Source organism: Schistocerca americana, chromosome 11, assembly GCF_021461395.2.
Source record: "Schistocerca americana isolate TAMUIC-IGC-003095 chromosome 11, iqSchAmer2.1, whole genome shotgun sequence".
NCBI classification, from domain to species: Eukaryota; Metazoa; Arthropoda; class Insecta; order Orthoptera; family Acrididae; genus Schistocerca; species Schistocerca americana.
Window position 1 is genome coordinate 142,962,955 of NC_060129.1, and position 13,821 is coordinate 142,976,775.

At 40.6% G+C, this 13,821-nt stretch overlaps 2 protein-coding genes across 6 annotated transcripts in view; one reads left to right on the forward strand and one right to left on the reverse strand.

Moving 5' to 3' along the window:
• The window catches only part of LOC124553776 (exosome component 10), a 191,931-nt gene extending 182,470 nt beyond the window's left edge, over positions 1–9,461 (reverse strand). For both annotated transcript variants that reach the window (XM_047127713.1, XM_047127712.1), the window contains exon 1: positions 9,228–9,461. In XM_047127713.1, the coding sequence (XP_046983669.1) occupies positions 9,228–9,371 (144 nt within the window). In that variant the 5' untranslated portion in view covers positions 9,372–9,461. The remainder of the gene's footprint in view (positions 1–9,227) is intronic.
• A 70-nt stretch (positions 9,462–9,531) lies between these two features.
• The window catches only part of LOC124553777 (transmembrane protein 98-like), a 78,579-nt gene continuing 74,289 nt past the window's right edge, over positions 9,532–13,821 (forward strand). The window contains exons 1-2 of one of the 4 annotated variants that reach the window (XM_047127716.1): positions 9,532–9,603; positions 9,884–9,950. In XM_047127716.1, the coding sequence (XP_046983672.1) occupies positions 9,925–9,950 (26 nt within the window). In that variant the 5' untranslated portion in view covers positions 9,532–9,603; positions 9,884–9,924. Of the gene's footprint in view, positions 9,604–9,699; positions 9,951–13,821 lie in introns of all 4 variants that reach the window. The other 3 variants (XM_047127714.1, XM_047127715.1, XM_047127717.1) reach the window with 3 other exon arrangements.

The window sequence follows — 13,821 nt, forward strand, 5'->3', positions numbered from 1 at the left end:
GTGGCTGCAGAGTTATGAGAAACTTGTGTGTGCTGGAAGAACCAAGACGGCACATGTGGTGAAACAGGCACTGAGGTCGTGACTGTCATACTGTAGAGCACACCTTGTAACAGGATATTGTGTGCTGCCGGTATTCACCCTCTGACTATATCAATTCATCCTAAGTGATAACTTGGTGGTAGTCACGACGATCCTAAATGCTGAAAAATGTTTGCATAACAGGTGGTAAATGACGTGTTGTTTCACAGATGGCTCTCCCTTTGACAGTATAAGTTTTCCCAGTTATAGGGCTGGTACAGGTGGTGTTTTTCTTTTTTTCTTCTTCTTTTCTTTTTCCATCAGTTTACTGACTGGTTTGATGTGGTGATGTGGCCCGCCACGAATTCCTTTCCTGTGCTAACCTCTTCATCTCAGAGTAGCACTTGCAACCTACGTCCTCAATTATTTGCTTGACGTATTCCAATCTCTGTCTTCCTCTACAGTTTTTGCCCTCTACAGCTCCCTCTAGTACCATGGAAGTCATTCCCTCATGTCTTAGCAGATGTCCTACCATCCTGTCCCTTCTCCTTATCGGTCTTTTCCACATATTCCTTTCCTCTCCAATTCTGCGTAGAACCTCCTCATTCCTTACCTTATCAGTCCACCTAATTTTCAACATTCGTCTATAGCACCACATCTCAAATGCTTCGATTCTCTTCTGTTCCGGTTTTCCCACAGTCCATGTTTCACTACCATACAATGCTGTACTCCAGATGTACATCCTCAGAAATTTCTTCCTCAAATTAAGGCCGGTATTTGATATTAGTAGACTTCTCCTGGCCAGAAATGCCTTTTTTGCCATAGCGAGTCTGCTTTTGATGTCCTCCTTGCTCCGTCCGTCATGGTTATTTTACCGCCTAGGTAGCAAAATTCCTTAACTTCACTGACTTCGTGACCATCAGTCCTGATGTTAAGTTTCCCGCTGTTCTCATTTCTACTACTTCTCATTACGTTCGTCTTTCTCCGATTTACTCTCTAACCGTACTGTGTACTCATTAGACTGTTCATTCCGTTCAGCAGATCATTTAATTCTTCTTCACTTTCAGTCAGGATAGCAATGTCATCAGCAAATCGTATCGTTGATATCCTTTCACCTTGTATTTTAATTCCACTCCTGAACCTTTCTTTTATTTCCATCATTGCTTCCTCGATGTACAGATTGAAGAGTAGGGGCAAAAGGCTACAGCCTTGTCTTGGGTGAAATTGGCAAGACTTGCAGTGGGGATGATCACTAGGGTAGGAGTCGTAGCACAGGCAGATGAGTGCAAAAGGAGTATAGGGCCTGACAAGGATATTGCGGGGATTGGGAGGGCAACAAAAAGCTATTCTAGGTGTGGTGAACACAATGCTGGATAGAATGAACCTCATTTCAGGACACGATTTTAGGAAACACACACACACACACACACACACACACACACACACACACATCAGAGGAGCAAGCTTATCAGCAGAATCTGTTGTTACAAGTACAGTAACATTTTCTTTCTCAGAATTGCCAGCATTGTATACAAATTCATTCCCCTTATAGCTGACTACTTTTCCCCTTTAGGCAGTGACAAACAAAAGTGCAGTTTCATCTGAGTTAGAAACTCTACTTGTGTCACTTGCTGTTCCCAATTTTCCCCCCAAATGCCATTCTATTTCTACAAACGAGTTACATATTTGTTGCTCAGTGGTCTTTTCGTGCATAGTTCCCAAGTTTTGTGCCATTCTGTAACACAGAATTGGATGCCTTTTCATAAGTGATATATAGCTCGTACTGCCTTGTCTTACTTCAGTAAAGTGCTTTTTTCTTTTGATTTTGCTTATTATTTGCTGTTCATTGTCCAGCAATACTTCCTTTGCTACTGGACAGTGCACGTTTGCAGTTGACAAAAGCCAGCGTAATAGAATATTTACCCAATCCTCAGTAAGCATAACAGAAGGACCAAAGTTATGCAATAGGGACGTTTGCTGTCTTACTTTATAATGCAATGTCACACTTGCCACACCAAGCTCTTTGGTTGCCGTAGCCATTAGGGTGCCTGCCTGGACAGCTTCCAAAGCTTTTGTCATTTGCTCAGGATTGTAATCTTTCAATGCTCCTGTTATTGACAGTCAGTTGTTCCACTGACTGGCACCAGGTCAAAGGCTGGAACCAACATTTGCAAACACGAAATTCTGAGAGAGGAATCCGTAAAGTAAGAAATTTTTATCACTCGTATTCTTTACACTGACGTAAAAATAACAAAAGGTACTAGTAACTGACAGACAACGTTAAAGACTGAAATGCCACAGAAAACAATGAACCAGTCTTGTACACCCATCCTTAACATTAACAGCTGGGATTAATCTTTTTTAACAAGCTGCTTTACCTCCTACAGTATCATGGACCAGTCCAGCATAATACTATTACTAAATTTAATTCGAAAATGTTGCACATTATGCATTGAAGACTAGTTTTACTTTAACATTTGTCTCTACTAACTGTCTTAACAAAAAGCAAATTTCAGAGTACTTGATGGCTCAACACAAAAGTTTTGTCTGAGGTACAGATAGTGTTGAGGATCAGTGGACAAAGTTCAAAACCATCGTACAATATGCATTAGATGAGTATGTGCCAAGCAAGATTGTAAGAAATGGAAAAGAGCCACCGTGGTACAACAACCTAGTTAGAAAACTGCTGAGGAAGCAAAGCGAACTTCACAGCAAACATAAACATAGCGAAAGCCTTGCAGACAAACAAAAATTACGCGAAGCGAAATGTAGTTGAGGAGGGCTATGCAAGAGGCGTTCAGGGAATTCGAAAGTAAAGTTCTGTGTACTGACTTGGCAGAAAATATTAAGAAATTTTGGTCATATGTCAAAGTGGTAGGTGGATCAAAACAAAATGTCCAGACACTCTGTGACCAAAGCGGTACTGATACAGAGGATTACAGGCTAAAGGCCGAAATACTAAATGTCTTTTTCCAAAGTTGTTTCACAGAGGAAGACTGCACTGTAGTTCCTTCTCTAGATTGTCGCACAGATGACAAAATGGTAGATATCGAAATAGATGACAGAGGGATAGAGAAACAATTAAAATCACTCAAAAGAGGAAAGGCCACTGGACCTGATGGGATACAAGTTCGATTTTACACAGAGTACGCGAAGGAATTTGCCCCCTTCTTGCAGTGGTGTACCGTAGGTCTCTAGAAGAGCTAGTGTTCCAAAGGATTGGAAAAGGGCACAGGTCATCCCCGTTTTCAAGAAAGGACGTCCAACAAATGCGCAGAACTATAGACCTATATCTCTAACGTCGATCAGTTGTAGAATTTTGGAACACGTATTATGTTCGAGTATAATGACTTTTCTGGAGACTAGAAATCTACTCTGTAGGGATCAGCATGGGTTTCGAAAAAGATAATCATGTGAAACCCAGCTCGCGCTATTCGTCCACGAGACTCAGAGGGCCACAGACACGGGTTCCCAGGTAGATGCCGTGTTTCTCAACTTCCACAAGGCGTTCGATACAGTTCCCCACAGTCGTTTAATGAACAAAGTAAGAGCGTACAGACTATCAGACCAATTGTGTGATGGGATTGAAGAGTTCCTAGACAACAGAATCCAGGATGTCATTCTCAATGGAGAGAAGTCTTCTGAAGTAAGAGTGATTTCAGGTGTGCCGCAGGGAAGTGTCGTAGGACCGTTGCTATTCACAATATACATAAACGACCTTGTGGATAACATCGGAAGTTCACCGAGGCTTTTTGCGGATGATGCTGTGGTATATCGAGAGGTTGTAACAATGGAAAATTGTACTGAAACGCAGGAGGATCTGCAACGAATTGATGCGTGGTGCAGGGAATGGCAATTGAATCTCAATGTAGACAAGTGTAATGTGCTGCGAATACATAGAAAGAAAGAAAGATCCTTTATCATTTAGCTACAATATAGCAGGTCAGCAACTGGAAGCAGTTAATTCTGTGAATTATCTGGGAGAAGGTATTAGGAGTGATGTAAAACTCCAGTGGAAGACTCTGCATGAGAGACGCTCAGTAGCTCGGTACGGGCTTTTGTTGAAGTTTCGAGAACATACCTTCACCGAGGAGTCAAGCAGTATATTGCTCCCCCCTACGTATATCCCGTGAAAAGACCATGAGGATAAAATCAGAGAGATTAGAGCCCACACAGAGGCATACCGACAATCTTTCTTTCCACGAACAATACGAGAATGGAATAGAAGGGAGAACCGATAGAGGTACTCAAAGTACCCTCCGCCACACACCATCAGGTGGCTTGCGGAGTATGGATGTAGATGTACTATCAGAACATTAACAATCATGTCACAATTTATTTTTCCTCTGAAACAGCTGAGTACGTCTGCTGCTAATCTACAAGGTTGCCATATAGTAAGGCACAAAATTTTCCAATATCCACACCAAAGACAATGGTTTTACTTTCATTAACATTTAACAAATACTGAGAAGTCTCAAAAACTGGGGCACTGCCAAAGACTAGTGCCTCTACCTTACTGAGCGAAAGTATACAGCATCTGTGGTAAGGTAAATGATGGAAAATGAGCAAGAAATTGGATCCAAGTTACAAAAATCCTGGCCCATGGCACTTAGTAATGAGGCTTTATAGAAACAGTGGCATACATTAAACCTAGCAAACCTGTTTCAAATGAGCAGTGTGTAGTGTAGTGTTACATGCTGTTCAGGCAAATGACATTTCCTACTCCCTATTTATGATAAGGAAAGATGATCATGACAAAAGAGTAAAAGTAATATTAGGTAGTGCTTAAATCATGAAACACATGTTGTGTGCAGTTGTTTTGTTTCACATTTATGCAGAGTTGAACAGAGAGGTGTGCAGTTTGAGAAATTGGCAAGGTGTGACGGCGAGTGAATGTTGTCAGCTGCTATCAGCAGGGCCTTTTATGTTTGGTGTCACGGCTGGGTGGTGTCTTGACTGTCGAGAAGCAGACACCCTTTCCAAGGATTAAAACAGTAATGATCAATGGAAGCTCTAAAATAAAATGTCACTTACTTCTTCTCATGTCTTTGGGCTGATGTCATATTTGACTAAGTTGTATCTACTCCAAATTATGAAGTTGAAACAAATACAAGACAGTCAATGATGAAATGATGATGCATTCCGCAATTAGAGTAAATATCATTTTTCCTTCCAACAATAACAGTTGCAAAGGAGAAGAGTTCAAGTCTTCCCAGGGCCAAGTACAGTTCTATGGAGATAATGCTTTGCAGGTCCTCTGCATAAAGAATATAATTAATGGTGACTGAGTTATAATACAGTTTAATTAACACACTATAAATCGGGTGACAGATGAAATGTCGGTGTTCTGACTCTGCTACGAACATATAAGAAGAGGGAGGGTCAACCGAAGCGCGCCATCCCACCCATCGGCTTTGACCCATGACGTAAGGCTGTTGTGGTGTGTGGCGTCATGACAGTGCGGAATTTAGTTTGTGAGAGTGGCGTGTTTGTAGGTGTCGTTCTGATGTGATCAGTGGTGCTCTCTGGTTGTGTGTTTGTGTGTTGTGTGTTAGGTGATGTTTTTGGCTTAGTTTGCGTGTGTGGCATGTATACAGGTGGCGTATTGTTGAGGTTGGCGGTTCTTTCTAGTGGTGTGTTTATGGGTAGCGTGTTACGTGGTGTATGGGGCTCATTTGCGTGGTAGCATTGCACGTGTGTGGTATATGTACTGACTGTGCTTTCAGCGGAATATTTTTCAGTGAGTTAACGATTTTAGTTTTGTTTATGTCAATGTTATCGTAGTTTTTTCTGTTCATCTTGTGTGAATTTTGGTAAATTGCTTTTTTATGTCTTTGGTAGGTATGGATATGACTGACAAGATCAACAGTTTTTGGTTGTCAGCGATGATGGGGGACAGTATGTTGTCTCTAATAAAATTTCTTCAACTATTCGGATTTTTGGGTGAAGTCGTGAGTGTTCAGTGTGTCGTGAAGAAATGAGGCTTACTAAAGTTCTGGTGTCTCAGACCAGGAACAGCTGTATGTGGAGATGTCGTAAGGATAACCGGTCGAGTTCGATTCCAATTTTGTTGGTTCGTTGTGTTTTTTTGAGGTAGTGATGATTGTGGACGTGATTGTAGTTTTGGGTTTTATGATTTGGTATCAGTAGTTTCTGTTGACCTATATAGGTCAAGGGAAGTGTTTGATTCCAACGTGTCGTTGTGGCTGTGAGTGTTCTGGTATCGGGAATTGCTGTTGAGCTATATAGGTCAAGGGAAGTGTTATTTGTGGGATCGGGAGCTGCTGTTGAGCTATGTAGGTCAAGGGAAGTGTCTGATTCCAGAGGATATTGTGTTTAGTGGAATCTGGGGAGTTTTGTGTTCTCGGCTTTTTTCGTTGTTTTGTGTGGTTTAGCATGGTGGTGTGTGCCTAAATTTGTTTATATTTACCTTGTCCACAATTTCCCGCACTTGTCCCGTTAGTTTCATTAGGTTTCTTGTGGAACATGTGTGTGTTGGTTTTTCAATGTATTTTCATATTTGTGGTCATGTTTACGTCATGAGGTCATAGGCGCCATATTGGAGTCGTAGTGTATGGTCGTTTCCACCATATTTGTGACATCATGGGTCAAAGCACACGGGTGGAATCAGACACTTTTGTATTTCCGAATAGGGACAAGAACACTTCATTTTGGCTCCCAGGGATCAGACATGGAAAATTGGTGAGAAGGAAAACGGGAAAGATGGCATGAAGATTTTGAGGATTGACAAGATTGACAAGTGGAAGATTACATTGTTGCGAAGAATGACAGAAAATCAACAGACTAAGAAGAAATAAGTAGACATATATAGCTGCATTGGCAAAAGATATTTACAAAACAGTGCAAAGAAAGTGAACCGATTTATTCTAGACAAGTAATGAATTTGAAGACAAAACACAATTCTATACTTGTTGCTAATAAATATGTCAACTGAAATAAAATTCACATGATCCAAAAATAAGGTTGACATGTGTATAACATCTATATCTACATCTGTACTTTGCAACAACCATGAGGTTCATGGCAGAGGGTACATCCCATTGTACCAGTTATTACCATTTCTTAGTGGTCCATTCATGTTTGGAGCATGGGAAGAATGACTCTTCACGAGCCTGCCAGTTCAGTTCCTTCAGTATCTCTGTGACACTCTCCCATGAATTAAACAGACCTGTGATCATTTGTACTGTCCTCTTCTGTATACATTCAATACCCCCTGTTAGTCTTATCTGGTATGGGAACAACGCGCTTGAGCACTGTTCTACAACTGTTCGCATGAGTGATTTATAAGCAATCTCTTTTGCAGACCAACTGCATTTCCCTCAGTATTCTACCAACAAAACCAAGTCTACCAACTGGACTCGCATTCGGGAGGACGACAGTTCAATCCCGCATCTGGCCATCCTGATGTCCCTAAATTGATCCAGGCTAATGCCGGGATGGTTTCCCTGAAAGGGCACAGCCGACTTCCTTCCCCGTCCTTCCCTAATCCGATGAGATCAATGACCTTGCTGTTTGGTCTCCTCCCCCAAAAACAGTCCAACCCCCCCCCCCCCCCCCCCCCAGTCTACCATCTGCTTTACCCATGACTGAACCTATGTCATCATTCCATTTCATATCCCTACAAAGCATTACACCCAGGTATTTGGGCAATTTCAACAGTGACTCATTGATATTACAGTAATAGGATACTACAGTTTTTTTGTATTGTTAAGTGCAAAATTTTACATTTCTGAACATTTAGAGCAAGTTGGCAATCTCTGCACCATGCGGAAATCTTAAGATCTGACTGAATATTTGTGCAGATTCTTCCAGATGGTAATTCATTATAGATAACCTCATAATCAGCAAAAAGCCTGTCAGTACTATTAATATTCTCTACAACATAAACAGCGAGGGTCTCAACACACTTCCCTGCGGCACACCCAAAGTTACTTCTACCTCTGACAGGTTATAATAGGTTGAGGACAGGATGATTTTGGGAGTGGAGGATGTGCTCTAACGGTAACTCCCATTTGTGTGATTAGAAAAGTTGATGGTGGAGGGAAGGATGCAGATGGTCCAGGCCGTGAAGCAGCCACTCAAATCAAGCATGTTATGTTCAGCTGCATGTTATGCCACTGGGTGGTCCACTTTGCTCTAGGGTATAGTTCCGCAGTGGCCATTCACTCCGACAGACAGCTGGTTGGCAGTCATGTCAATATAAAAAGACAAGAAATGATTGTAGCACATACGGTACATGACATGGTGTATGGTATATTCGTATGTAGTGCTCTACCTGTGACCATGGAACAAGATCATGACTGAACATACATTTTGCAAGAAAGAATATAAAACTCAAATCAACGTTTGCTACCAAGGAATAAAAGTGTACAATAAACTGACTGAGGAGATTAGATTATTGTTATCAGACAATGAAAGATTACATTGAAAAAGGAGTATCATTTTGCTAAAAGGTGTGACAAAAAAAACAAACAATAAAACATATGATGGAGGTGTGGATACTGGTTCTGTAACTGCCTCTGTAACGAGAGCAAGATAACTTCCTCGATCCTCCTCAGATCGACTTCTAATGCCAGAGAGAATCTGAGCTTATCACATTAATCAGAACAAATTACTATCATACAAAATTGTAGTTGAGCAAATGCTTCATGAGTACTGACTAGAATGTATAATATATGACTCCTAATATTCTCGCAGTAAGAATTGTTTTTCCCAAGATCTGAGTTTAATTGAAACATTCAATAACTGCTGCAGATCATATAGCAAGATTCGTTACGTAGACATTTGTTGTTCATGTTGGACGTTATTAGTACTGATTTATTTTCTATGATTTTAGATGGATTTATCCATCTGCAATGCTGGTTTCCGGCGCATTTTCAGTTTCATTGGGGATGCTTCCGCATCAACAATGAATAGGCATACCATAATTACCGGTATTACTATTAAGTAGTACCATATGCACACAGAGAGATCGATCAATAACAACTAATACGGCAACAAGGGCAAAAATTTGGGTAGATACGTTACAAAAATTACTTTGCCACAAAACTGACATACATCGTTTATTAAATCAATTCTCAGTTAAATGACATTGTCCACACAATTTTGTCGTTAAAATACAAATAAACTGATCATGTAATTTGGTTGACATGAATAGCAAATTAATTCTTGAAGATACGATTACTAACCTGTAAAAACTCGTCCATCGTTTTAAATCCAGGCAAGATATCCGGCGCGTTTGTATTTGTGGATACCTCATTTTCCATGGAAATTTCTTCAACGCCATTCTCTTTCACGGAGGGAGCAACCACACGTTTCTTCTTGTTTTCCATCACAGCAAAGAACAACACCAAGAACTATCAACAATCCTCAACACGTCTTCCTGCAAATACTGGCCGTCTGCCGTAATGTAACCATGTTTACCAACTACCGAGTTTACCACTGCATAGCCAAGGTTCCAGTCAATCAGCTTACGTTGGCACCACTGTAAAACGAAAGGAAAACGAGAAAAATGTAAGTTCGTAGCAAAACAAAATCTAAACAAAGTTCTTCGAAGGACACACGGTAATTATCATTTCCACTCATATCTTTCATTACTTTTAATTTCGTTTGACTCTGAGTGAAGAACGTGTAACTGATTTGTAAAATTCAACTCCTCAGATTTGTACTGCAGGAGTGTACCTTGCTGAAATATACGGCTGACTATTGTCTAGCGCAAACCTCCCACCTATCTGATTTACGACTCTTTGTCGTTGTTATTAGATGTCCACTTCTGACACTACCCAGCAAGTGTGTGACATTGGTGACAGTAGTTACAGTGCGTGTGTTTGTACTGATCTTACAGACAACTACGGCATTTTGCACGGACCTGAATGCCACAAATAGATGTTCAACAACTCACAAGTGCCAAGGTAATTTTCATTGAGATTGTCATTTTTCATTTGACATGTTTACAAATATCCTGTAGCAAACTAAAATTCATTATGTTTCCAGCACCGTTTGCAGTAGTTGTTATGATAATTTTTGCCTTGTGCCTTGAGAATACCATGCAGTTCGAACAAATTGCAAGGAATATATTTTAAATTGGTATTTATACATTCTGGTAACTTTTTCCCATTCTTTATAACCGAAAAATATTCTAGTACATCGAGTAAATGGCAATGTAGTCACTCAAAACTAGAATGAAATTGTGACAGTGACAGATTCAAATTGTGGATGACCTTTTTATCCAGACTTACATTTGCAAGGTCTATATCCCAGAAGAATACTGGGGTGTTTCCTGTATTGCTCCAGCCACTGGTGAAACATTTTTGTAATTACCACATCGCTTTGTTTGAAATATTGTCTGTGCAGCAGAATTTGTCTGAGTACTAAATTTTGTGTATTGCTGCTTTCATTTGACTCTTGCTTAATGATATCTGAAACTAATACGACTCAGTATCTCCACTATATTGTCTTTTCACAATATTGTTGTATTCCACCCAGAATTTTCCATAGTTTGAAAATACTGATATAATTTGTAGCAGAATGTTACTTACCTGTAACCTGTGTCCATTATCATTATCAGGGTGGTAGGCCTAGTTACAATTCAAATTAACTTTAGGGCAAAAATGTACTTTTGGTGTCAGTGGCTTTTCAACTGTGTGCTGTAGTTGGTAACTGTTTGTGTGGGGCATGATGGAAAGTGAATATGAAAAATGATCAGACAAGATGGTGGAACCACTGGGAAAACAATGTTCGATAAATGTTGTGATGTTGTGGAGTGTTCAAAACTACATGGCGGCGTAATGGAACATATAGTGCAGAATGTTTCATTATAAAGCAAAATATTCTGTAAAATTGAAACCGTACTCGTAGGTTCCTGTGCAACATCATCATTGGAAATCGAGACATTTTGAAAATACCCCACAAAGTTTTCAAAGCGATTGTCGGACTATGCTACAGATCAGTCCACCACAAGAGGCAGTTTTCTGCCAGTTGCATTAGTTGGCTTTGCCAACTCACAACAAAACAGTGACATTTCAACATTAACATCTACCTTGGGGTACAACCAAACTATGACATTGGAATACAAAACAATATCCTAAGAAATTCTGTGATATACTGGGGTCACATAGGCACAGTTGTAGGTAAAGCAGATGCAGACTTTGGTCTACAGGTAGAATACTGGGGAAATGCAGTCAGTCTACAAAGAAAACTGCTTTCATATCACTTGTGCAGCCCATCCTAGAATATTGCTCAGTTGTGTGGGACCCACACCAGGTAGGACTAAGGCGAATGTTGAACATCAGCCCCTATGCCTACGTAGACATGAAAGGTGAACAGCAGGTAGCACATTAAAAGCTTTTGCAGTTGCCGCTACTTATGCTATAAGATTGGCCAGTGTGAAGTAATGAGTTGATACATTATTAATTTTCAAAACTGTACCATTCACTGATGAACACGCTGTATACAGGCTCGAAAACTACAAATCAGATGGAATAAAAGGTTATAATTCCAATTTGTTTGTCTCAGAAGGGTACATCCAATGGTACCGAACTCGACCTGCCACCCCAACCTGTGGATGGGTGGTGCGGAGGTAACTTTGGAATCTTCATTGGAAACCCGCAGTTTTTATTGCAAATTACAACTCTGTGGCAAAATCTCCATACATTTGTCTGAAACATTTTCTTCATTTTGCCACAGATGGCACTGTAATCAGAGGAATAGAAATGGGTACACAATCATAATTTACAACGTGCTACTCAGTGGCCCTTGAGTATCCAATGGCACATGGGAGCCCATCTCCATGCTGCGAGGGTAGGACAGGCTAGTATTTCGCAACTTCTAATTGGAAATCCCATACACAACATTTTATTCCTCAGACATATTGAGCAGGAGAGTACTCGATGCACCACCATGGCCATGTAGCGAACTACAATGTATAACAACAGACAGTATGCTGCAAGCAGAGCTCATGTATCATGCAGATGTAGAACGGATAGTGGCTCTAAATACAATAATACTTGCACAGTGTTAATTGCCTGCACACCCACCTATCATTTGGAGAACAGACATGTAAATAGACAATGAATGTTGCAATCACAGAAGGAAAATTTGAAATGATCCTGTTGTATGAAGAATGTAAGAGAAATGTTGAGGGTGCTGGTGCCTTGTATGCAGATCGTTTTCCAGAGAAAGGTAGCTCTCATTTGTTCTTTTACAAGGTTGTGAATGCCTTTGTCTGATGTCAGTGTACAGACTGCCAAAAGTAAACGAAGCAAATGTGTTACACCAGAACATAACAAAATATCTGTACTTGCTGCAGTGCACCACAGACCACGAATAAGCGCCCAGCAATTACATTACACCACGATTCCTGTGTATCCTTGGGTACTATTGTCACAATGCAGAATCATCATAAGTATCATATAATAAGTATCATCCGTACCACATGTCACTGCATCAAGGGGACTGATGACCTCAGATGTTAAGTCCCATAGTGCTCAGAGCCATTTCACTGCATCAAGAACTTCATGGCATTGATTTCCATAACCAAGTAGTGTTTTGTGAATAGGCTCATCAACAAACGCAAACAATCCCCATGTTCTTTGCCAAGGTACTATTTCCCGATGAGTCTGCATTCATAAACCACGGTAGTGTTGACTGGCATAACATCCCCACTGGTTACGACAAGTTGACCACGACGTCCTTGATCGGTTAACACATGGTGTGTCATCATGGGGCGCAAACTCATTGCTCCATATTTTATTGATGGCAGTTTGAATGGAAGCAAATACTGAACATTTTTAGAACAGGAAATATTGTTACTACAGCAGGATGATGCATTTTATGTTCAACAGTGTAATTGGTTTCAGCACGATGGTTACCCAGCACATATGCAATTGAAGCATGGGAGGTATTAGACCGTGTTTACACTGATCGGTCAATCGACAGGTTGCTAGGTCACTGAATTTCTTTCTGTGGGGTTATTTAGAAGATAAAGTGTACCAGCAGGAGCCAACAGGCCATGAAGACTGGACTGACCACATCAGAAACATCTCTTCTGACATTCCTGCAGATATGCTTCTGTCTCGTGTACAGTCATTTGAAAAGTGGATCACTAAGTGTATTGAAGTTGGCAGTGCTACGATTAAACACTTCGCCAATTTGGAAAAGTAGAGTCTCGTTCGTGTCGAGCCATGACCACGATGACACGTGGGGGTAGTCCCCTGTTTGATATGTTGGAGGAATACAACGTTGCGAATGGGGCTTTCCAATTAGAAGTTACGAAATACTGGCCTGTCCTAGCCTCCCAGCATGGATGTGTGGTCCCAAGTGGCATTGGATATTCAAGGACCATTGAATAGATGTCGTAAATTATGATTGTGTACCCATTTCTATTCCTCCAACTGCAGCGTGATCTTTAGTGAAACGGAGAAAATGCTTCAGGCGAAACATGTAGTTTTTTTGGTAGAATCACACTCTGCAATAAAAAAATGGGGGTTCCCAACAAAGATTTCAAAGTTGCCTCCGATGCACAGGGTCTGGAGGACCGGGGTGGTGTTGGGTGTGGTATCATTCGATGTTCCCCTCAGGGACAAACAAATTGTAATTATAAATTTTTTTGATCCAATTTGTAGTTTTTGAAATATTTCAGTGTCTTCGCTTACAATGAACAACCTGTGTAATAGATGACAATGATAATGTTATGCAAATGATTAAAGGAAAATCTCATATAAAGATGTGAAACAAATACTAACAAAGAGATAGAGGGGCTGGCCAGTACTTAGCTCAGCACAG